This window comes from Musca domestica, unplaced genomic scaffold (genome assembly GCF_030504385.1).
Source record: "Musca domestica strain aabys unplaced genomic scaffold, Musca_domestica.polishedcontigs.V.1.1 107, whole genome shotgun sequence".
Lineage (NCBI taxonomy): Eukaryota > Metazoa > Arthropoda > Insecta > Diptera > Muscidae > Musca > Musca domestica.
In genome coordinates, this window is record NW_026712125.1 from 927,524 (window position 1) to 954,324 (window position 26,801).

General features: G+C 32.9%; 3 protein-coding genes across 3 annotated transcripts; 2 read left to right on the top strand and 1 right to left on the bottom strand.

Annotated features, from left to right (window-relative positions):
- Positions 1–634: 634 nt before the first annotated feature.
- On the top strand, positions 635–2,953 carry LOC101890421 (uncharacterized). Its single transcript, XM_005181141.4, has 2 exons — positions 635–781; positions 837–2,953. Exons 1-2 carry the CDS (start codon positions 778–780, stop codon positions 2,915–2,917), a joined length of 2,085 nt encoding a protein of 694 aa, XP_005181198.1. The 5' UTR covers positions 635–777; the 3' UTR covers positions 2,918–2,953.
- Positions 2,954–5,544: 2,591 nt separating this feature from the next.
- LOC101890591 (peritrophin-44) lies at positions 5,545–9,901 on the top strand. The gene is made up of 2 exons (XM_011293227.3): positions 5,545–5,691; positions 8,632–9,901. Exon 2 carries the CDS (start codon positions 8,637–8,639, stop codon positions 9,723–9,725), a length of 1,089 nt encoding a protein of 362 aa, XP_011291529.1. The 5' UTR covers positions 5,545–5,691; positions 8,632–8,636; the 3' UTR covers positions 9,726–9,901.
- Positions 9,902–13,124: 3,223 nt separating this feature from the next.
- LOC101888522 (peritrophin-44) lies at positions 13,125–14,527 on the bottom strand. Its single transcript, XM_005181129.4, has 2 exons — positions 14,372–14,527; positions 13,125–14,309 (listed from the first exon to the last, which is right to left on the bottom strand). Exons 1-2 carry the CDS (start codon positions 14,379–14,381, stop codon positions 13,240–13,242), a joined length of 1,080 nt encoding a protein of 359 aa, XP_005181186.1. The 5' UTR covers positions 14,382–14,527; the 3' UTR covers positions 13,125–13,239.
- Between the last annotated feature and the right edge of the window lie 12,274 nt (positions 14,528–26,801).

Below are 26,801 nucleotides of genomic sequence, written 5' to 3' on the forward strand. Positions count from 1 at the left end.
TAAGTACTGGCATATAGATGGCAGCACAAAAAATTATATGCTCTTCTTCTCTCTTTTTCATATCAAAATCCCATTTTTAATTCCGATGACTTTTGGTTTTACGGACAGATGGCGCCACAACGAAAATTATATTTACGTTAGTGCACCATCTGTTAGAGGAAAATTAAGCCATGATTTCATCTTTTCAAATTATACCAAAACGCTCTTTTTCTATTTTTTTCTCTCTCCCCCCCCCCCATTTTCTTTTGGTCCCGACGCCCTGGAATACAATTAAAATATAATTCCAATGAAGAGTATCTCTTCATCTGAAATCAGTTTATGGGTTCTTGTTATGGGTTCTATCTTTAGATTGATAAAGAGAAAGCAATTTGTATGATGAGTTCGACGATTAGGGGAACTACTTGAGATTCAATCGGGTGCGAATTGCATAGAATGGCAAGTAGTTCAATGGGTCTAGAGGGAGGTGGCTGACTATGCCAACCAGCGTCATGGATTCAGAGAAATATTATTGAAGTAAAAAAAAAACGAAACAAAACAAAACTCCCGGCTGTGCTGCCGGCTTTTATCAGCTGGTAGCCGCCATATATTATCGGCCCCCTAATACTTGTCCGAAATTTATGGCCATTACTTTAGGCTAAATTTCTTATGCCGGGCTGGGAGCAAACTTTCACGGCCAGCCGGTAGTATTGGCTTGATTGCTATCTGAAACAGTTTGTTGTGATTTTTTTGCGGAAGATTTTCCCAGAGGATACTGAAACTTTAGAGCAGCTCACCAGAATGGGTAGGAAGGTTTTAAGAAAGAAAGGGGGAAATTAATATAACTTCTTTATGACCAGGATCCCATTGCTTTGGAAGAAAAAATCTCGTCTTGTTAATATACCTAATTTTGTGGGGCGTCCATGGCTACTTGGCCCAGGCGATTGGGGATTTTGATACCCGATTTTTGTGTTCCCAGCTGAGAAACGACGTTCCTTTTCAAGATCCTGGATATGGAAATAGCTACCTGGGATGTAATGATGGGCGGGGAATTGAGGTGAACAAGAATGCGACAGCATTGGTAGAACCTAAAACCCTGGCAAATGAAAAACTCTCCGAGGATCCAGAGACAATGCGGAACCCAGAGAAGAAGACTTCGACAAGGGAAATTTTAAAACCTCCCAAAATCGAGAAGATACCCCAGACAATCAAGGAGCCGGAGACTCCTAAAACCTTGGCATATGAAAAATTCTCAGAGAGCACCAGGAAATATCAGATGCTTGGAAATCCTGAAAATAGCGTAAATGTCGAGATCGATCCGATGAACAAGGAATCGAACACCCCTCTATTCTTAGCTGAGATCTTGGGGCCGGCAATCCAAAACTACCAATTTAACGAAGATTACCAATCCACAGTCCCCACCGAAGTCGGTCCTGAATTCCATGAACCCACCAAACAACCTGAAAATTCCGATCCAGAAATTCCCAATGGTCCTAGGGAATATTTTGATGCCTCCACCATATGTCCCCTGCTTCCACATGGTACCCGTATCAAGGATCCAAATTTTTGCAATTTCTTTATTGAATGTCAGAATGATATCATCCTCTGGGGTAGCTGTGATGACCTTTATTTTGATGCCAAAACTGGAAAATGTCAAGACCCTGCCATGGTGCGTTGTCTCTCCAGCCAACCATGTTTGTATAAGGATGGTGTCTTTGTTGCCGATCCTTATTCGTGTGAAACCTATTATTATTGTTCGCAGGGTGTGGGCATTCGGGGTACATGTAGTTCGGGTATGTTTTTCAATCCGGACACAGGCTATTGTGTCCGAGACTTTCCCTGTCCCATCGTCCTGTATCCGGAAGATGTGTGTAACATTGTGCCGGATGGTGTGAATATCCAAGTTCCTCAGCAATCCAGGGAGTATCAGACATGTTGGGATTCAATACTGTATAATAACACCTGTCCGGAAACATTTGTCTTTGACACTGGCCGGGGTTATTGCATCCCCACGGGTCCCATACAGGATCCAACGGATTTGGAGTCCTCATTCCGTCCAGAACACTATTGTCCCTTTGTGGCCTATGGTACTCTGATCAAGGATCCTCGTTACTGTGACACCTATGTGGAGTGTATGGATGATAGGAATAAGCCCCACACCTGTCCGGAGGGTCTACATTTCGATTTGGAATCTTTGACCTGTACCGATCCGAATACGGCCAAATGTCTGACAATCAAACCCTGTCGCCACAAACATATGGTAAATGTGGCCGACCCATTTTCCTGCAGCAGTTACCTGTATTGCTATAATGGCATTGCCAGCCGGGTCCAATGTCCGACTGGCCAAAATTTCAATCCCGATACGGGTTTGTGCACCACCAATTATCGCTGCCAAATCGAAGTTCACCCGGAGGACACGTGCAATATAATTCCCGAGGGAATTGGCTTCAAGGAAGACAACATCACCGATGACCGGGCCTATCAGGTATGTGTGGACAAAAAATTGGAACAGCGTCTCTGTCCCTACCCATGGGAATGGAACATCTTCGGCGGACAATGTTTGCCACCTGTAGTTAAATGTACCCAATATGGGGTTTTCATGTCCGACGGCTATACCTGTGACGGTTATATGTATTGTAAGGACCAAGTCCAAACGTATCATTCCAGATGTGAACAGAATCGTTTCTTTGATCCTACGGAGGGTGGACAATGCGTTCTGCGTACCAATATTGCCTGTCCCTATGATCGTTGTGTCACCCTGGGCTATGAGGGCATTCAAATGGCCAACATTTTCAATGACGACTGCAGGGGATATGCCATCTGCCAGGATGGCAAGGAGATTGCAAGGAATGTTTGTCCCTCAGGACTTTATTTTGATGAGGCCACACAAAAGTGCGAGTCGTACAAAGTAGAATACATGGCATGTAAAAAAACAATGTAAAATACTGAAGAAAATCAATAAATCAAATAAAGACAATGTGTCTATTAAAAAATGTCGTAAACCTGTCGTAAACCTGTATAAAACTCCTAAAACCAAGAAATTCATATTGGAATGGGTAAATATACCAATTTTACATTCGATAACACAAAAATCGTGTTTGTCAAAAATGTCATAAACTTGTATAATATGTCGTAAACCTGTATAAAATCCACTAAGCAATGGAATTCGTAAAGAAATGCATAACTTCATTAATTATGCATTGAAAATCATCAAAATTGTGTTTGTCAAAAATGTCAAAAAGTTGTATAATATGTTGTAAACCTGTATAAAACTCCCAAAACGAAGAAATTCATATTGGAATGGGTAAATATACCAATTTTACATTTAATAACACAAAATTCGTGTTTGTCAAAAATGTCATAAACTTGTATAATATATCGTAAACCTGTATAAAATCCACTAAACAATGGAATTCGTAAAGAAATGCATAACTGCATGAATTTTACTTTTAAAATCATCAAATTGGTGTTTGTCAAAAATGTCATAAACTTGTATAATATGTCGTAAACCTGTATAAAACCCACTAAACCACAGAATTCGTAAGGAAATTCATAACTGCATGAATTTTACATTGAAAATCATCTAAATGATATTTGTCAAAAATGTCATAAACTTGTATAATATGTCGTAAACCTGTATAAAACCCACAAAACAATGGAATGCGTATGGAAATGCATAACTGCTTTAATTATGCATTGAAAATCATCAAAATTGTATTTGTCAAAAATGTCAAAAAGTCGTACAATATGTCGTAAACCTGTATAAAACTCCCAAAACGAAGAAATTCATATTGGAATGGGTAAATATACCAATTTTACATTTAATAACACAAAATTCGTGTTTGTCAAAAATGTCGTAAACTTGTATAATATGTTGTAAACTTGTATAAAACTCTTAAAACAAAGAGATTCTTAAAGAAATGCATAACTGCATAAATTTCACTTATAAAATCAGCAAATTGTTGTTTGTCAAAAATGTCGCAAACTTGTATAATATGTTGTAAGCCTGTATAAAACCCACTAAGTAATGGAATTCGTAAAGAAATACGTAACTGCATTAATTATGCATTAAAATCATCAAAATTGTGTTTGTCAAAAATGTCAAAAAGTTATATAATATGTTGTAAACCTGTATAAAACTCCTAAAACAATTAAATTCGTATTAGAATGGGTAAATATACCAATTTTACATTTGATAAAACAAAATTCGTGTTTGTCAAAAATGTTAAAAAGTTGTATAATATGTCGTAAACCTGTATAAATCCCACTAAACAATGGAATTCGTAAAGAAATACATAACTGCATTAATTGTACATTGAAAATCATCAAAATGGTGTTTGTCAAAAGGTTGTATAATATGTTGTAAACCTGTATAAAATTCCTAAAACAAAGAAACTCATATTGGAGTGTGTGTAAATATACCAATTTTACATTTAATAACACAAAATTCGTGTTTGTCAAAAATGTCATAAACTTGTATATTATGTCGTAAACCTGTATAAAACCCTCTAAACAATGGAATTCGTAAAGAAATGCATAACTGCATAAGTTTTACATTAAAAATTACCAATGTGGTTGTTGTCAAAAATGTCATAAACTTGTATAATATGTCGTAAACCTGTATAAAACTCATAAAACATGGAAAATTTTAATGGAATGCATTATTTCGTAGTTTTTACTTATAAAATCATCAAATTGGTGTTTGTCAAAAATGTCACAAACCCGTATAATATATAGAAAACTGGGGAAATTCAATGAATTATGTTTGTACAAAGTAAAAAGTACATGCAATTTATGTTGTGAACCAAGTATTTTGAATTTGTATATAATGTATAAAACTCGAGAAACACATGTCGTAAACTTGTAAAAAAACTAGGAAACAGCTGAAAATTACCAAAAACCATTATGGATTGTTAAGTGAAATGTTTTAGGCATGCAAAAATTAAAAAATGCCTTCTGTAAGAAATGTCGTAAACCTGTATAATTTGTAGAAAACTTGGAAATTTCTATCTAAATGTTATACATGTTTAATAAGTGAAATATGTGGCAGGTAAATATGATCCATCAAGTGTCACAAACCTGTATAAAAGGTATAAAACTAGGAAATAGTACATTTTTTTTGGTATTCATGTTACGGAGGGCATTTTCCATTCGGTCTCTGCTCATTTAGGACCATGTTATCTTTTGGTATATCGACAAAATCGATTACGTTAAAAAGTTTATCAATTGCAGGCGGTTTCTGTAGATAATCAAATATTGCCAAGGCAATGATAAAAATTCCCTTAAAACACGATATGGCGAATGGGAGGCGTTTAGAGGAAATGCTGATGATTAACTGCCAAAAATTATATCTTTGTGTTATGAAAGTATTGAGTTACATACGATTTTTGGTGATATTAATAAACCTGAGCAAAAATAGTGTTGCTATAATTCTCCTAAAGTTGTAAGGCATCTGCCAGGGGGGGGACTATTCTACGCTATCTTCCATTCGAATCAGGCAATTAAATTTTTATGGATCCTCCTCTATTGGAAACTGTTATAATTTTATGCCATCGATTGGGGTTCAAAGACTTTTTCTTTGTTAGTCGTTCAAATCTCTAGCCACAGAACAGATGGATAGCATTTTGACATTCGAAAAAGTAAAGTCGAGAAGAAAATAAATAATTTTTGAAAAAAAATTAAAAAAATATAAATTTTCAAAAGTTTGTAAAATTTGTAAGTTTTGAAACCAAAAAAGAGCCAAGATAAAATAGATTACAAAAATGTGTTACAAAAACATGTTGCCCTAATCAAGGGCGGGCATAATGTCTGTGTGATTATCGGCAAGAAATGTGTACAGCTTTTTGCTAGAAATTATTTTTCAGCAGCAATTGTCCACTTTAGATGAATGGTGTTAAAGCAAAACGTGTTCTACACAAAATTTTACCAAATATTACTCACTCAAAGTAGTTTTTTGCTGTGACAGAATTTAAGAAAAATTTAGAAATAAAAAATAAAAAAATTTTATTTATTTTTTTGGGACCAATTTTGTTCTCTTTTTGAGCTTAGGTCCCGAATTTCCCTCAATTTGCCACTTAAGGTGGAAAGTGTCAGAGGAAAAATTATTGCCCATAAAATTTCATTGCAGATCATTGACAAACATCAATATGTAACTATAACAGATTTCTAGAAAATCATGGAAATATTGGGGATGTAGCATTTTTGGTCCATTTTTAAACTTTTTTTTGAGTTTGAACCCAAATTGTTAATAAATTGCCCAATTAGCTGGATGATGTCAAAGAAGGAAATATTCTACACAAAATTTGACCATAGGTGCCAGATTAATGGAAATTTATAGATATAACGGATCGCAAGAAAATATCAATGGGATTTTGGTTTAATTACTTTTTTCTGCCATTTTTGTCTTATTTCGGACTCAGGGACCAAATGTCCCACTAATCGTCAATTTAGAGGCAAAGTGTCAAGGGAAAAAATATTTGACATAAAATTTTCTCATGGGTCGCCGACAAAGCGAAATTCATAGCTCCAACGGATTCCAAGAAAATCTCCCCCCAAAAAATTGGGCCAAAATAATTTTTTGGTTCAATTTTTCAAAAATTTTGAATCCAGCCCCAAAATATCCCCTAATATGACATTTTAGGTAAATAATACCAATTACAAAAATAATCTCCATGAAAATCGACTATGGGTCGCCAAACAAAAATCAATTCTATTTGTAACACATTACCCGATAATTTCATTGGAAAAGAGGGCACGTTGTGTTTTTAGTCAAATTTTGCACTTTTTTCAAATGTTGTGCCGAAAAGACCCCAAGGCTTCACTTGAGGTACATGGAACCAAAGGAAGATTTATTCCTTTTTAAATTTCACTATAAGTTTCCGACGAACAGATATTTGTATATATAATAGATTAGTGATATAATCCATTTAAATTTGAATATACATTTTTTTGGTCGAATTTGGCATGTTATGAATCAAGGCCCAAAATTTCAGCCAGTATGAAACTTTAGGTGAATAGTTCCAATGAAGAATATGTTCTTTGCAAAATTCTACCCGAGATCACCAAACACGCAAAATTTCTAGCTGTAATAGGTTTCAAAGAAATCCCAATATAAAAATGGAAAAAAACTATATTTGTTACAATTTTCCAGCTTTTTTCGTTTTTGAGCCAAAATTACCCCTAATGGTTGACCTTAGGTACATGGATCCAAGGAAGGATATATTTCTTTTCAAATTTCACTATGAGTCTCCTACGTACAGATTTTTGTACATATAATAGATTCCAAAGAAATCCCCTTAAAATTTGGACTTATGTACTTTTTGGTCGATTTTACAATATTTTTGATTTGGATCCGAAATGTCCCCTAGGGTTACATTTTAGGTGGATGGCACCAAAGAGAAAAATATTCTTTAGAGAATTCTGTTAGGGGTCACCAGATAACACAATTCTCTAGATATAATAGATTTTAAAGAAATGTCACAAAAATAAATGTCAAAAAATGTCATACAAATATGTTGGCCCAATTCTGCACTTTATTCGAATCTGAGCCAAAACAACCACCAACGGTTCATCTTAGGCACATATAACCAAAGAAGAATATATTCCTTATAAAATTTTACTATAAGTCACCTGCGAACAGATTTTTGTACATATAATAGATTCCAAAGAAATCCCGTTAACATTTAGAAATTTATATTTTTGGTCGAATTTTGCAAGATTTTTGAATTGGGGCCCAATATAACCACCAATGCTTCGCCTTAGGTACATGAAACCAAAGAAGGAAACATTCCTTATCAAATTTCACTATGAGTCCCTTACGGACAGATTTTTGTATACATAACAGATTCCAAAGAAATCCCGTTAACATTTAGGAATTCATATTTTTGGTCGAATTTTGCAAGATTTTTGAAGTGGAGCCCAGTAAAACCACTAATGCTTCACCTTAGGCACATGTAACTAAAGAAAGATATATTCCTTATCAAATTTCACTATGAGTCCCCTTCGGACAGATTTTTGAACATATAATAGATTCCAAGAAATTCCGTTAACATTTAGGAATTCATATATTTGGTCGAATTTTGCAAGATTTTTGAATTGGGGTCCAATATAACCTCCAATGCTTCACCTTAGGTACATATGACCAAAGGAAGATTAATTCCTTATAAAATTTCACTATAAGTCTCCTATGAACAGATTTTTCTATATATAATAGATTCCAAAGAAATCCCGTTAACATTGGGGCATATATTCTTTTTGGTCGAATTTGGTATTTTTTTGAATCGGGACCGAAAATTTCCCCTAAAATGTTATTCGATGTAGTTGGCCTCAATGGAAAAAATATTATTCATGCAATTCTACTATGGGTCACCAAGCAAATAAAATTTCTAGCTGTTGTTGATTTCTAAGAAAATCCTCCTCAAACATACCCCAAAATGTTGTTTTTTTTTTGTTCAAATTTGCACTTCTTTTGTACCCCCAGGGGTACATGTTAGCTGGATGCCACCAATGGAAGTTGTATTTTCCACCAAATTTCACCATAAGTCCCAAAACACGACATGGTCCTATACATCATATTTACCCCCAAAATATGGCTGTCAAATTAATTTCCGATTAATATTTCTTTTTTTTTGATTTCTCATCCTTCTCTCATTTCAGGCAATATGGCATTGAAATCAATTCCTTTCATTGCTCTGCTGTATTTAATGCTCTCAACAGTCGGTCCCAGCTATGGCCAACCGGAAACAACCTTTGACCCCGACACCCTATGTCCCCTGGTGGCCCATGGTACCAAGATTAAAGATCCACGCTATTGCAACATTTATGTGGAATGCCTTGAGAATGACATTGTTACCAGATCGTGTGAAGATTTATATTTCGATATTCAGCTGGGACAATGTGTGGATCCGCTAACGACAACATGCCTCTCCAGCCAACCATGCATTGGGAAGAATGGGGTCTTCGTTGCCGATCCCTACAACTGCGAGTCCTATTATTACTGTTCCAATGGCGTGGGTATCCAGGGCCAGTGTAGTGCTGGCATGTCCTTTAATCCGGAAACAGGCTTTTGTGTACGTGATTTCCCCTGTCACATAACCATGTATCCGGAGGATTATTGCAATCTCTTTGCAGAGGGAGTTTTCGTTAAGGTGCCGGATTCGTGTCGGCATTACCAGACCTGTTGGCGTTCGGAGCTGATAAATGGCAGCTGTCCGGGTATTTTGTTTTTCGATGCCCCTCGCGGCGGCTGTGATGATCCGCTGAAGGTGGACTGTGACGAGCCAATGCCCGAGATACCCGAACATGTGGTATGTCGGGAAAATAATGAATTCATTTCGGACGGCATCAGTTGTGATGGTTATTTCTTTTGCCAACAGAATTTGGATGGAGAATTTCGAATGTTCCCCGGCAGCTGCCCCAAGGGGAGATTCTTTGACAAGGGCGAATGTGTACCAAGGTCACATACGAAATGTGACCATGATCGTTGTGTGGGCATGGGCTATGAGTACATGCAAATGGTGAACATTGATGGGGATGGGTGTCGGGGTTTTGCCGTTTGTCAAAGGGGTAAAGAAATCGGCCGGTCCCAGTGTCCGGAGGGATGGTATTTTGATGAATGGGAACAGTTTTGTGTTGACAAGGAAATTCAATATGAATCTTGTAGAGATGGGTTGGGAACTACCCCAAGACCCATGGAGACCATTACGAACGAGGATATGCTGAATAATTTGAAAATACGAAATTCCAGCTGAATTTTTGTTTTGAAAAATTTTTTGAATTTTTTTTGTCAAAAAGTCATTTCCATAACAAAATAATCTTATCAGATTTTATGTGGATAAAAAACGAATATCGAAACTTTGGATTGAATGTCCAAATGTTATCAGAATTCTAGAGAAGAAAAAAAAAATAAACAAAATTATAAACAATTGTTTGTTGTTGTTGTTTTTATTTATTATTTTATTAAATGCATGATATTGAAAATCATAAAATATGGTCAGTTTGGTTTCAATGGCCGAATATTCCAACAATGCTTCATGTTCGAAGTATGGTGCCAAAGGAGGAAATATTCTACATCGAATTTTGTTATGAGTTATGTAACAAAATAAATTTCCAGATACGATAGATTTCAAAGAAATTTCAATTTCTTTGGGGTATTTTCATCTTTTTTCGACCAAATTTAGGGTTATTTAACTTAGGTACGCAATTGGCCCCTAAAACGTATCGATAGGAGCATGATGTTAAGGAGAGAAATATTTCCTATCAAATTTCAGTACAGGTCTCGGAGAAAGAGAAATTTATAGGTCCAAAAAATTTTAGAGAAATTTAAATTCAAAATTGAGATAAAAATATATATTTTTTTTGTCAAATTTGACCCATTTTCTATATGTCCCAAAATTTTCCCTGAAATATTTATTTTCGATGAATAGTGTCAATGGAAGAAATATTCTACATCAAATTTCACTATGAGTTATGGAACAAAATAAATTTCCAGATACGATAGATTCCAAAGAAATTCCAATTTCTTTAAGGTATTTTCATCTTTTTTCGACCAAATTTGTGGTTCTTTGTTTTTGGGTACTGAATTGGCCCCTAAAACGTCTCGTTGGGAGCATGATGTCAAGGAGAGAAATATTTCCCATCAAATTTTACTATAGGTCTCGGAGAAAGAGAAATTTCTAGGTCCAATAGATTTCAAAGAAATTTAAATTCAAAATTGACATAAATGGGCCAAATTTTGCCCAATTTCAATATGTCCCAATTTTTCCTTGAAAATTTTATTTTTGAAGAATAGTGTCAAGGGAGGAAATATTCTACATCAAATTCCACTATGAGTTATGGAACAAAATAAATTTTCAGATATAATAGATGGCAAAGAAATTTCGATTTCTTTTGGGTATTTTCATCTTTTTTTGACCAAATTTCTGGTTTTTTGCTTTTAGGTACTTAGTTGGCCCCTAAGACGTATCGATGGGAGCATGAAGTCAAAGAGAGAAATATTCCCCAGCAAATTTCACTATAGGTCTCAAAGAAAGAGAAATTTATAGGTCCAATAGATTTCAAAGAAATTTTAATTCAAATTTGACATAAATAAATCTATTTGGCCAAATTTGACCCATTTTCAATATGTCCCAATTTTTTTCCGGAAATATTTATTTAAGATGAATAGTATCAATGTGGGAAATATTCTACATTAAATTCCACTATGAGTTATGGAACAAAATAAATTTCCAGATACGATAGATTCCAAAGAAATTTCGATTTCTTTTGGGTATTTTCATCTTTTTTCGACCAAATTTGTGGTTCTTTACCTTAGGCACGCAATTGGCCCCTAAAACGTCTCGTTGGGAGCATGATGTCAAGGAGAGAAATATTTCCCATCAAATTTTACTATAGGTCTCGGAGAAAGAGAAATTTATAGGTCCAATAGATTTCAAAGAAATTTAAATTCAAAATTTGACATAAATATATTTGGGCCAAATTTGGCCCTTTTTCAATATTTCCCAATTTTGTCCTTAAATATTTATTTTACATGAATAGTGTCAAAGGAGGAAATATTCTACATCAGATTTCAATATGAGTTATGAAACAAAATAAATTTCCAGATACAATAGATTCCAAACAAAATCCAAAATACCCAAAAGAGTATTTTCATCCTTTTTCCGACCAAATTTGTGGTTCTTTGGTTTTGGGTACTGAATTGGCCTCTAAAACGTCCCGTTGGGAGCATGATGTCAAGGAGAGAAATATTTCTTACCAAATTTCAATATGGGTCTCAGTAGAAGAGAAATTTTTAGGACCAACAGATATCAAATAAAATTTAAATTCAAAATTGAGATAAAAATATTTTTTTTTTTGTCAAATTTGACCCATTTTCAATATGTCCCAATTTTTCCCTGAAATATTTATTTTTGATGAATAGTGTCAATGGGGGAAATGTTCCCCATCAAATTTCACTATAGGTCTCGGAGAAAGATAAATTTATAGGTCCAACAGATTTCAAAGAAATTAAAATTCAAAATTGAGAAAAAAAATATTTTGTTTGTCAAATTTGGTCAATTTTCAACAAGTCCCAATTTTTCCTTGAAATTTTTATTTTTGAAGAATGGTGTCAATGGGGGAAATATTCTACATCAAATTTCACCATGAGTTATGGAACAAAATAAATTTCCAGATACGATAGATTCCAAAGAAATTTCAATTTCTTTTGGGTATTTTCATCTTTTTTCGACCAAATTTGTGGTTCTTTGTTTTTGGGTACTGAATTAGCCCCTAAAACGTCTCGTTAGGAACATGATGCCAAGGAGAGAAATATTTCTCATCAAATTTCACTATGAATCTCGGAAGAAGAGAAATTTATAGGTCCAACAGATTTCAAAGGAATTTACATTCAAATTTTACATAAATAAATTTGCGCCAAATTTGGCCCATTTTCAATATGTCCTAATTTCTCCCTGAAATATTTATTTTAGATAAATAGTGTCAATGGGGGAAATATTCTACATCAAATTTCACTATGAGTTATGAAACAAAATAAATTTCCAGATACGATAGATTTCAAAGAAATTTTGATTTCTTTTGGGTATATTCATCTTTTTTCGACCAAATTTATGGTTTTTTGCCTTTAGGTACACAGTTGGTATCTAAAACGTCTCGATGGGAGCATGATGTCAATTAGAGAAATATTCCCCATCAAATTTCACTATAGGTCTCGAAAGGAATAAAAATTATAGGTCAAACCGATTTCAAAGAAATTTTAATTCAAATTTGACATAATTATATTTTTTGTTTTGCCAAATTTTACCCATTTTCAATTTGTCCCAATTTTTTTCTCAAATATTTATTTTAGATAAATTGAGTCAATGGGAGAAATATTCTCCATTAAATTTCACTATAGGTCTCTGAAGAAGAAAAAATTGTAAATCCAAGAGATTTCAAAGAAATTTCAATAAAACTTGGGCATAAAGATGTTTTGGATCAAATTTGAGCCATTTCTAAGATATCCCAATTTTTGGTTGAATTTTTCCCCCTTTGCTCCATAACATACTCTACTTGGCTGTGAGGTGTGAGAGAGAGAGAGAGAGAAAATTGTTCTCCATGAAACTTCACTAGAAATTTCCAAGGAATGGAACTTTATAGCCCAACACAAAATCTTATTTTTTTTTTTTTAAGGAATTACTTGCCAATTTCTTTTATTGAAAATTCCAACTTTTGACAATTGTTTTTGGGGCAATCAAAGAAAAACAAACAAATTTTACTTCATCTTCCTTAGGCCGAACAGGCTGCATAGCTAACTACCCGACGTGTACAACCCTGGGAGCGTTCATCGAAGAAATAGTCACTGGGACAGAAACCCGTTTCAGCGGTCTTGCCATCGGCGCACATGGCATAGGCCTTGCAGTTGCCGGCCACATTGACGTATTTGTTTTCGGTGGCCTCACAACGATCGTAGGTACATTTGACATTCAGACGGTCGCGACACGACAGGGTGTCGGTGTCAAAGAACTGGCCATTGGTGCAGGAGAAGTGTTCGGGTTTGCGATCGCGGCTGCCATCGGCGGTCTTCTTGCAGAAATAATAGCCACTGCAGGTGGCGCCATCGGAAACGGGTCCCACGACAACGGTGCCATTGTGGGAGCAGACACGAACTTCGGGTTCGGGTTTCTTGGCCGAGGGCATGCAGACGACCTCGGAGACGGGAACGCATAGACCCTTCAAATAATCCCAGGCCTGTTCGTCGTTACAGGCCTGTGTCGAGAGACTACCGTTCAGACAGTGGCTGTATTTGGTACAGTCCTGCTTGTCGGCAAAGTACACATCGTTGGGCAGGGACAAACAGATGGGGTTTTGTTTGGCCTTCTTGTCCTTTTTCGGTTCGGGACAGGTATATTGGGAGGCATAGACACATTCAGTTTTTTTGGGATCGAAGACCATATGGGTTGGGCAATTGGCCTTAATCTCTTCACCAGCCTTGCAATAAACATAGCCGCTGCAGTTCTCTTCATCGGCCAAGAAGGAGCCTTCGTTCTTGGCATTGCAACGTTCTACCTTGACGGGGGTGTTGTTCTCGTAGGGACATTCCATTTCATCCTTGTAGACGCAGGAGCCCATGTCCTTGTTGAAGTACAGGCCATTGACACAGGAGCCTTCTTCGTATTCGTCCGACTCGGGCGTGGCTGGACATCTAACCCAATTGGTGCAGGTGTTGGGGCGCAGAATGGTGGCACCGGGCAACAGGGAGCACAGTTCCTCTACGGTGGGGGTTGGGGTCTCTTTGGAGACAGTCTTGGCATAGCCGAGGCCGAAGAGAGCCAACGAAAGCACACACAATAATTCAACTGGAAAAATAAAAGAAATATTGAAATCTTAGGTTCCAAAACTCCCTACCCCGACTCATTACCTTTCAGCATTGTTCCTTACTCTCGGTTTGGGTCTGTTGTCGTCTGTGTTATAGATGATTGCAGACTGATGCTTCTTTCCTGTGCCGCTCTCCCTATAAATATGCAAAAAAGCTTGGCCTCATCTTTGCCATCACAGATGCCCTTATCACCTTGGCCCTGGTTCAGATAATTTGATGATTTTCTTTTTGTTTCCTCCAGATGACAAGTTCAAATCATGTTTTTTTCCCTATCGACATTGAAGATCTGCTGGGTTGTGATAAAAAACAATTCTTTGGTATTTTGGAATGGTAAATTACCAACAAAAAAAGGGAAGTCATCGAATCGAATGTCTTGACATTTTATCTATTGATAGGAAGCGAATAAAAAAACTGTTTGAACTTCAAAGAAGCTTGTTCTCTGTTTCCGATGGACTTCTTGGTACAATGTTCAAATTTACAAAAAAAAAACGAGAGGAGTTAAAAGATGCCATGAAGAGAGAGAGAGAGAGAGAGAGAGAGGAGAAGAAAAAAATGCAGTGATCCCTTGAAGGGTTTCAAGTTTAAGGTAAATTCCGGTATAAGGATAGGTTTTTGGGGCTTGGTGTGAAAGGAAAAAATAATTAACATAAAATTTCACTATAGGTCCCGGACCAACATAAATCCGTAGATATAATATATATCACTTAAATAACAGGTACAATTTGACTATATGATTTTTAGGGTAATTTTTTGATATGTTTCAATTCGATACCAAATTGGGCCACAATGCTTCGCTTTAGGTAATTGGTGTTCAAGGATAAAATAATCTGCATCAAACTTCACTAGGACTCTTCAACCAAGAGAAATCTGTAGGTATAACACATAACAATATAATATCGCTTTAAACATAGGGTCTTATTTTTGGGAAAATTTTGTATTATTTTCGATTTTTTGCCAAATTGACCCACTGTGCCTCAATTTAGGTGCTTGAGGTAAAGAGAAAAAATGTTCCCCATTATATTTCACTAGGGGTCCCCGACTATCGAAGATCTGTAGATGTTATGTGGAACCTTGAAAATTTGTTTCAATATGCATTTGTAATTTTTTCAAAGATTTTCTATATTTTCAATAGAGGTTTTGATTTCGAGTGAAATTCGACAAAAAGTGTTAGTTTTTCGGACTTGATATTAAAGGGGCAATTAATCTACACAAAATTTCACTATGGGACCCAGATCAACATAAATCGGTAAACTTAATATATATCACTTTAATAGCAGGTACAATTTGATTATATGATTTTTTAGGGTAATTTTTCGATATGTTTCAATTCGAGACCAAATTTAGCCACAATGTTTCACTTTAGCTCATTGGGGTTAAAGGATAAAATAATCAGCATCCAATTTGACTATGACCCTCCGACCAAGAAAAATCTGTAGGTGTACCACATAGCAATATAATATCGCTTAAAACATAGGGTCTTATTTTTGGGAAACTTTTGTATTATTTTCGATTTTTGCCGAATTGACCCATTGTGCTTTAATTTAGGTGCTGGATGTAAAGGGAAAAAATGTTCCCCATTAAATTTCACTATAGGTCTCAGACCAACAAAAATCCGTAGATATAATATATATCACTTTAATAGCAGGTACAATTTGATTATATGATTTTTCAGGGTAATTTTTTTATATGTTTCAATTCGATACCAAATTGAGCCACAATGCTTCACTTTAGGTAATTGGTGTTAAAGGATAAAATAATCTACATCCAATTTGACTAGGACCCTCCGACCAAGAGAAATCTGTAGGTGTACCACATAGCAATATAATATCGCTTAAAACATAGGGTCTTATTTTTGGGAAAATTTTGTATTATTTTCGATTTTTTTGCCAAATTGACCCACTGTGCCTCAATTTAGGTGCTTGATGTAAAGAGCAAAAATGCTCCCCATTAAATTTCACTAGGGGTCCCCGCCTATCGAAGATCTGTAGATATTATGTGGAACCTAGAAAATAATTTACAATTTGTATTTGTAATTTTTTTTCAAGGATATTGCATATTTTCAATAATGTAGAGAGAGGTTTTGATTTCGAGTGAAATTCGACAAAAAGTGTTAGTTTTTCGGACTTGATATTAAAGGGGCAATTAATCTACACAAAATTTCACTATGGGACCCAGACCAACATAAATCCGTAGACTCAATATATATCACTTTAATAGCAGGTACAATTTGATTATATGAATTTTTAGGGTAATTTTTCGATATGTTTCAATTCGAGACCAAATTTAGCCACAATGTTTCACTTTAGCTCATTGGGGTTAAAGGATAAAATAATCTGCATCCAATTTTACTGGGACCCTCCGACCAAGAGAAATTTGTAGATATACCACATAGCAATATAATATCGCTTAAAACATAGGGTCTTATTTTTTGGTAACATTTTGCATTTTTTTCGATTTTTTGCCAAATTGACTCACTGTACCCCAATTTAGGTGTTTGATGTAAAAGGGAAAAATGTTCCCCATTAAATTTCACTAGGGGTCCCCGACTATCGAAGATCTGTAGATGTTATGTGGAACCTAGAAAATAATTTACAATTTGTATTTGTAATTTTTTTCAAGGATATTGCGTATTTTCAATAATGTAGAGAGATGCTTTGATTTCGAGTGAAATTCAACCAAAAGTATTAGTTTTTCGGGATTGATATTAGAGGAGCAATTAATCTACACAAAATTTCATTATGGGTCTCAGACCAACATTAATCCGTAAACTTAATATATATCACTTTAATAGCAGGTACAATTTGATTATATGATTTTTCAGGGTAATTTTTTGAAATGTTTCAATTCGATATCAAATTGAGCCACAATGCTTCACTTTAGGTAATTGGTGTTAAAGGATAAAATAATCTACATCCAATTTGACTGGGACCCTCCGACCAAGAGAAATTTGTAGATACACCACATAGCAATATAATATCGCTTAAAACATAGGCTCTTATTTTTTGGTAACATTTTGCATTATTTTCGATTTTTTGCCAAATTGACCCACTGTGCCTCAATTTAGTTGCTTGATGTTAAAGGAACAATAAATCTACAGAAAATTTCACTGTGGGTCTCGGACCAACATAGATCCGTAGATATAATATATATCAATTAAATATCACCTACAATTTGAATATGTGATTTTCATGGTATTTTTTAATATTTTTCAATTCGACACCAAACTGAGCCACAATATTTTACCTTAGTCACATGGTGCTGAAGAATAAAATAATCTGCATTCAATTTCACTAAGACACTCCGACGAAGAGAAAACTGTGGGTGTAATATATATCTTTATAATAGGGCCTTAAAAACGGGGTCTTATTTTTTTGTAACATTTTCCATTATTTTCGATTTATTGCCAAATTGGCCCACTGTGCCACAATTGAGCTATTTGATGTAAAGGACAAAAATATTCCCCATTAAATTTCGAAATGAATCACTACCTAACAGGAATCTGTAACTGTGATATATATCCCAGAAAAATGTCCTACGATTTACTTGTAACCAAATTTCTGACGAATTTCGATACTTTTCAATTCAAGATCAAATGGTGGGACTGTGCTTTAGTTTTGAAGGTTGATGTCAAGGGAAAAAATATTCTTCACTAAATTCCATTACAGGTCTCCAAACAAGGGATATCTCTAGGAATAATACATAACTTTATAATAGCCCCTCTGGTAACCGCTGGCCTTAAAACCAACGTCTTATGGGAAATTTTTTGTTATTTTGCTTTTGGGCCACTTCGGGAGCCTGAGCCTGATTTTTGGTAGTTGGTGCCAAGGAAAAAGTTGTTCCTTATTAAATTCCAATGGGTGCTCCCGACTACCGAAAACCGTTATATATAACAGATAACTGTAAAAATTGGTTATTATTTGCATACATCGGATTTTTTTTATAGAAAATTTCTATGCTTTTTCGGTTTTAGGCTAATTTGACCGACTCTGCCTCACTTTCGGTTCCTTTTGTCAAAGTAAAAAATGTTGCTTGTCAAATTCCCTTTGAGGTCACTGACCATCGAAAATCTGTATATATAACAGATATCCTTAAAAAGTAGGTTTAAATTTGTATACATAACGTTTGAGAGGAAATTTTTGTATTTTCTTGGTTTTTGGCCAAATTAGCCCACTTTGCCTCACTTTTGGTACTTTTCCTCAAAGTAAAAATTATTGCTCCTTAAATTTCCTTTAAAGTGTCTGAACACCGAAAATCTGTAGATATAACAGATATCCTTAAAAAATCGGTTATAATATGTATACATAGCGTTTTGGAGGAAATTTTTGTATTTTCTTTGTTTTTGGCCAAATTGGCTCACTGTGCCTCACTTTTCGTTCTTTTTGTCAAAGTAAAAAAAGTTCCTCGTCAAATTACGTTTGAAGTCCCATTCCACCGAAAATCTGTATATATAACAGATACGCTTAAAAAATCGGTTATAATATGTATACATAACGTTTTTGAGGAAATGTTTTTTTCTTGGTTTTTGCCCAAATTGGCCCACTCTCCCTCACTTTTGGTACTTCTTCTCAAAGTAAAAATTATTGCTCCTTAAATTTCCTTTAAAGTGTCTGAACACCGAAAATCTATATATATAACAGATATCCTTAAAAAATCGGTTATAATTGGTAAACATATATTTTTGAGGGAATTTTTGCATTGTTTCTGTTTTTTTTGGCCAAATTGACCCACTGTGGTTAACTTTCGTTACTAGCTGCCAAGGAAAAAGATCTTCCTCCTTGAATTCTAGATAGAGTCTACGATAACTGCAAATCGGTATATATAACAGATAACTGTAAAAATCGGATATAATCGGATTTTTTAAAGAAATGTTTTATGTTTGTTTTTTCGGTTTTAGGCCAATATGACCCACTGTGCTTTGCCTTTGGTAGTTAATGTTAAAGAAAAAAATTAAGCTTACTCAATTCCCTTTGAGGTCACGGACCATCAAAAATCTCTATATATAACTGATGACCTTAAAAAATCGGTGCGAATTATTATTTAAATTTTCTATGGGGAATTTTTCTATATATCATGAATTATGGCCGATTTGAGCCACTGTACTTAAAGTTAAGTTACTGATGTCAAAGAAAAAAATATTCACGATTGAATTTCCTTTGGGGTCTCTGACTACCGAAAATCTGTATATATAACTCATGACCTTAAAAAACCGATTATAATTCGCATTATTTAGTTTTTCTATGGGAATTTTTGTATATATCATGAATTGAGGCCGATTTGAGCCACTCTACTTAAAGTTAGGTGGCAGGTGTCAAAGAAAAAAATATTTGCCATTGAATTTCCTTCGGGGTCTCTGACCACTGAAAATTTGTATATATAACTGATGACCTTAAAAAAATCGATTATAATTCGTATATATGTCATTTTTTTCCATTGGCCTTATTTTTATATTCCATGAATTTTGGTCGATTTGAGCCACTGTATATAACTTTAGACAGTTGGTGTCAAAGAAAAAAATACTCCTCATGAAATTTCATTGAGGTTCTTCGACCCTCGAAAATCTGTATCTATAACAGATAACCTTAAAAAATCAGTTATACTTCTATAATCGGCAGTTTTTGAACATTTCTTGATTTATGATCCACAAATGACCCACTGTGCCTCATTTTAGAGGTTTGGTGCAAAGGCAAAAATTACTCCCCACCAAATTCCACTAGGGGTCACCGACCAAGAAAAATCTCTAAATTGAATGTATATCACGAAAATATACTTGAGAAATTTTTCCAATTTATTTTATTTATTTCTTTTTTTTTTCTTATTTTTTGTAAATTAAATAGTTGAGTGATTTTTTTTTATTTTTGCACGACATTTTTGTACTTGTTCCCCTCTGTCAGTTAAGGTTTCAATTTAATTGATCATTTCCAACTATCATATTTGTGATAATTTTGAAAATTAAAAATGTATTGACTTACATTTATCACATGGCATTGATCTATTACGGCGATGACATACCACCCATCACATCATGTGTATATGTGTGTTTGTGTTTGTGTTTGTATTTGTTTTTTTTTTCTATTCTTTTTCGTGGAATGTCACTATAACTGCTGGAAATGAAGAAGACGAAGAATTTCGGTAATATCGTCAAAGGAAGAATACATATTTCTACTATCAATGCTACCGTTGAAGTAATTAATCGACAATCGCAAGATATAAATTGACATTCACAGAAACCCGTCAAAAAACAACAACAACAACAATAACGAAATTTTGCCCCGCCAAAAAAGCACAATATTTTAACAATAGCGGCCAAAGATAGTGGAAGTTGGGTTGGTTGGAAAGAAAAAATTGAGTATTGCGAAAATAATCAAAAAAAAAAAAAAAAAAAAAAATAATAATAATAATAAATAAATAAAAAAATAAAAAAAATTAAAAATTAAAGAAATTGATTTTAAACAAAATTTGGAAAAATAAAAAAATTTGATCTAATTTTTAATAAAGAAAAAACTAAAACAAATAAAATTTCTCCTTAAATATGTATAATCTTGAAATAATTATTTTTAGTTGGCGTATACGTTGTGGCAATACTTATATGCCTATTTAAGAGTAATAAAATAAATGCATCTTCAAGATTTGAAAGTCCTTTAAAAATATTCTTTTCTTCCTCTACTAAGGAGTAGCTTGTCTAAGAAGGCTCTAGTAATCATTAATAGCCCTCAGAGACCTCATTTATTCAAAAATGGGTCTTTTTTGGTTCATTTTTGAAATATGGTTAAAAACTCCCTTAAAGACGAATCGCAGCAGATCAAAATATTCTACAAAATTATTTGCCATAAAATTCTACTATAGGTCCCAGAAGACATCGCAAGTCTAAGTCTAACCTAAGCGCCAGGAATTCACAAAATATTACAAAAAAAAAAAAAAAATTTGCAGTTAAAGCCTTACCTTGTGTGAGTTTGTGACAAAATCTCCAAAAAAACATCATTTCAGAGAGATGCTATTAAAGAGAAACTTATTCTACAACAAATTTCACTATAAGTCACCAATGTAATGAAATCTCTATATCCATGACATATCATAAAAATATGCTCCACAATGTTGCCCGAAAAAAGCTCGAAAATGTTTTTTGTTTTTCATTTCACATTTTTCTTGGCCCTTGTTCGAGTTTACGCCTGAAAGTTTTGTTACTTTCATTTTAGGCATAAAGTGTCAAAAGATAAAATATTCTATAGAAAATTCCATTAAAAATCTCAGAATAAACCATAGATCGGGGAACAATAGTTTTTAAGAAAATTACATTCGAAATTTATGTACCAGAAGTGAAAATTATGTGTTTATGTTTTTTAGGTTAATTTAACACGGTTTCAAATTCATGTCAAAATCTCCCTTACCACTTAATTTTTTGGAAAAAATGTAAGAGGAAAAAATATTCTACATCGAATTTCAATGTGAGTCTCAAAAGAAATTTATATACCTAATATGTGCCATTGAAAATCCGCATCAAATTAAAAAAAAAAAAAAAAAAACGAAAATATTCCCTAATTTTTTTTATCAATTTTTTCTTGGCTTGGTTCGAGTTGACGCCTGAAAGTAACATAAAATTTCATTTTAGGCGTAAAGTGTCAAAGGCCACAATATTCTGTAGAAAATTTTATTATAAGTCTCGGAATAAACCATTTACCTAGCTATAATAGCTTTTAAGAAAACTACATACGAAATTGATGAGAAATGTGAATTTCTATTTTTAATGTTAATATAACACGGTTTCCAATCCGAGTCAAAATCTCCCTTACCACTTAATTTTTTGGAGAAAGTATTAAAGGAGAAAATATTCTAGATCGAATTTCAATGTGAGTCTCTGAACAAAAGAAATTTGTATACCTAATATCTGCCACTGAAAATCAGCATCAAATTCAAAAAAAAAAAAAAAAAACAAATTATTCCCTAATTTTTTTATCAATTTTTTCTTGGCCCTTGTTCGAGTTTACGCCTGAAAGTTTTGTTACTTTCATTTTGGGTGTAAACTATCAAAGGATAAAATATTCTACATAAAATGTCATGGTAAATCTCAGAATAAACCATAGATCGGGGAACAATAGTTTTTAAGAAAATTACATTCGAAATTTATGTACCAGAAGTGAAAATTATGTGTTTGCTTTTTTCTACTCTTAATTTAACACGGTTTCAAATCCATGTCAAAATCTCCCTTACCACTTAATTTTTTGGATAAAGTGTTAAGAAAAAAATATTCAATATCGAATTTCAATGTGAGCCTCTGAACACAAGAAATTTGTCGACCTAATATGTACCAGTGAAAATCAGCATCAAAATTCAAAAAAAAAAAAAACGAAAATATTGCCTAATTTTTTGAACAATTTTTTCTTGGCTTGGTACGAGTTGATGCCTGAAAGTAACATAAGATTTTATTTAAGACATAAAGTGTCAAAGGATAAAATATTCTATGCAAAATTTCATTATAAATCTCAGAATAAACCATAGATCGGGGAACAATAGTTTTTAAGAAATTTATATTCGAAATTTATGTACCACAAGTGAAAATTATGTGTTTGCTTTTTTCCACTCTTAGTTTAACACGGTTTCCAATCCGAGTCAAAATCTCCCTTACCACTTAATTTTTTGGAGAAAATATTAAAGGAGAAAATATTCTAGATCGAATTTCAATGTGAGTCTCTGAACAAAAGAAATTTGTATACCTAATATCTGCCACTGAAAATCAGCATCAAATTAAAAAAAAAAATCAAATTATTCCCTAATTTTTTGATCAATTTTTTCTTGGCTTGGTACGAGTTGATGCCTGAAAGTAACATAAAATTTCATTTTAGGCATAAAGTGTTAAAGGATAAAATTTTCTACGTAAAATTTCATGGTAAACCTCAGAATAAACCATTTCGCTAGCTATAATAGCTTTTAAGAAAATTACCTTGGAAATGTATGTACCATAAGTGAGAAATATGTATTCTCTTTTTTCCAGTTAATTAAACACGGTTTCCAATCCGAGTCAAAATTTGCCTTACCACTTAATTTTTTGGAGAAAGTATTAAAGGAGAAAATATTCTGGATCGAATTTCAATGTGAGTCTCTGAACAAAGGAAATTTGTATACCTAATATACACCACCGAAAATCAGCATCGAATTCCAAAAAAAAAAAACGAAAATATTCCCTAATTTTTTGATCAATTTTTTCTTGGCTTGGTACGAGTTGATGCCTGAAAGTAACATAAACTTTCATTTTAGGCGTAAAGTGTCAAACGCCACAATATTCTGTAGAAAATTTTATTATAAGTCTCGGAATAAACCATTTACCTAGCTATAATAGCTTTTAAGAAAACTACATACGAAATTGATGTACCATAAGTGAGAAATATGTATTTCTTTTTTTACTGTTAATTTAACACGGTTTCCAATCCGAGTCAAAATCTCACTTACCACTTAATTTTTTGGAAAAAATGTAAGAGGAAAAAATATTCTACATCGAATTTTAATGTGAGTCTCTGAACAAAGGAAATTTGTATACCTAATATACGCCACCGAAAATCAGCATCGAATTCCAAAAAAAAAAAAAAAACGAAATTATTCCCTGATTTTTTGATCATTTTTTCTTGGCCCTAGTTCGAGTTGACGCCTGAAAGTAACATAAACATTCGTTTAAGGGACAAAGTGTTAAAAGGCAAAATATTCTATACAAAATTTCATTACAAATCTCAGAATAAACTATAGATCGGGGAACAATAGTTTTTAAGAAAATTTATGTACCACAAGTGAAAATTATGTGTTTGCTTTTTTCCACTCTTAATTTAACACGGTTTCCAATCCGAGTCAAAATCTCCCTTACCACTTAATTTTTTGGAGAAAGTGTTAAAGGAAAAAATATTCTAGATCGAATTTCAATGTGAGTCTCTGAACAAAAGAAATTTGTTGACAAATATCAAAAAAAAAAAAAAAAAAAACACTAAAATATTTTTTAATTTTTTGATCAATTTTTTCTTGTGTTTGTCCGAGTTGATGCCTGAAAGTAACATAAAATTTCATTCAAGGCATAAAGTGTTAAAGGATAAAATATTCTACATGAAATTTCATGGTAAACCTCAGAATAAACCATTTAGCTAGCTATAATAGCTTTCAAGAAAATTACATTCGAAATCTATGTACCATAAGTGAAAATTATATTTTTGCTTTTTTTCCAGTTAATTTAACACGGTTTCCAATCCGAGTCAAAATCTCCCCAAATACTTCATTTTTAGGGGAAAATGTGAAAGGAGAAAAAATTCTAGATCGAATTTCAATGTGCCATAATTTTTACAGTTTTTTTTTAATTTTTTTCGAATGAAAGCAAAAAATGTGGGAAATTTCATCAAATTTTAGAATATGTTTAGATTTGTTCGAATTGGTCACCTTTGGCACAAATTATGGCCTTCAAACGGCCAATGAAACCGTCACACGCTGTGCCCGAATGTTGCTCTGTGGTATGTTGGCCCATTACCAGCGAAGCGTTTGCTTGAGGTGATCGACACTTTGGTATTTTTTATTTGTGCCAACCTTGCTTTTCAAAATATTCCAGACACAATAGTCCAACGGATTGGTATCCGGAGATTTTTTGTTGGCCATTGTGCGCTGGAAATGAAGCGAGGGGCCTCATTTTGAAACCATTCTCGGTTGGGGGGTGCTGAGTGCGATGGTGCTGTGTCCTCTTGTTGTTACAGAGTGCATATTACGGCCGCGCTGGACTAAAATAACAAACCGGATGAACAATATATATGGGAGCTATGGCTATATCTGAACCGATTTCGATCAAATTTGGCATACTTATTTTAAGGCCTAATTTGGTTGTATGTGCAAAATTCCATACCATTCGGGCTGATATTACACGTTTGGTGCACAATAAAAAGCAACTCGGACGAAGATATATATGGGAGCTATATCTAAATTTTTACCGATCATCTCCAATTTCAATAGGGTTCGTCCTTGGGCCAAACAAATGATTTGTGTAAAATTTCATCTGGATAGGGCAATAAATGCCAACTGTACTTTGTTTACAAAAATACATGGACAGAGAGAATTTTGTCGCACAGTGTTCTCATAAGCATTTCCATTGAGCATCCATATCTGGCGCGTCGGAGACGACTTTATTCAGCATAATATTTTTTTTATTTTTTTTTTTTTTTTTGAAAAACCCCAAAATTTTTTATTACTTTATTTTCTAATTTAATTTTTTTATTTTTATTTATTTTTTTTTTTTTTTTGAAAAACCCCAATTTTTTTTAAAATTAAAGCAGTAGTTTATCTGTGTTTTTATTTATTTTTTTATTATTTATTTTTTCTTTTTTTTTTTTTTTGAAAACCCCATTTTTTTTAAATTAAGTAGTAGTATCTGTGTTTTTTCGATTACGATTATTTTTAATTTTTTTATATATTTTTCCTTATTTTATTTATTTATATTTTTCTTATTTATTTATTTTTTGTATTATTTTATTTACTTATTTAATTTTTATTTTTTTATTTTTACTTATTTATTATTATTATTATTATTATTTTTTTTTTTTTTTTGAAAAACCCCATTTTTTAAATTAAAGCAGTGGGTTGTCTGTATTTCATCGATTTTTTTTTAATTTTTTTATTTGTATTTATTTTTTTATTTTTATTTATTTATTATTTTTTTTATTTATTTACTTTTTTTATTATTTTATTTTCTAATTTAATTTTTTATTTTTTTTATTTTTATGTATTTATTTATTTACTATTTAAAAAAAAACTCAATTTTTTTAAATTTAAAGAATTTTTTCGTTTTTTTTAATGTTTTTTATTATTTTTTTATTATTATTATTATTTTTTTTTCTTATTTATTTTTTCATTATTTTATTTTCTAATTTATATTTTCTTATTTACTATTTTTTTTTTGAAAGAAAAACCCAATTTTTTTAAATTAAAGCCGTAGTTTATCAGTGTTTTTTTTCGATTTTGACTTTTTTTAATTTTTTTATTGTTATTTATTTTTTATTATTTTTTTTTCTTATTTATTTTTATTTATTAAGTTATTATTTTTTTTTTTTGAAAAACCCCAATTTTTTTTTAAATTAGAGCAGTAGTTTATCTGTGCTTCTTCGATTTTTTTAATTTTTTCTTTTCTTTATTTGTATTTATTTTTTTTTTCTCATTTATTTATTTTCTAATTTTATTTTTATTTATTTATTTATTTTTTTTTTTTTTTGAAAAAACCCAATTTTTTTAAATTAAAGCCGTAGTTTATCAGGGTTTTTTCGATTTCGATTTTTTATTAATTTTTTTATATTTTTTTTCCTTTTTTTACTTTTATTTATATTTTTTTTCTTATTTATTTATTTATTTATTTTTCTTTTTTTTATTTTCTAATTAAATTTTTATTAATTTTTATATTTATTTATTTATTATTATTATTATTTTTTGAAAAACCCCATTTTTTTGAAGTAAAAGCAGTAGTTTA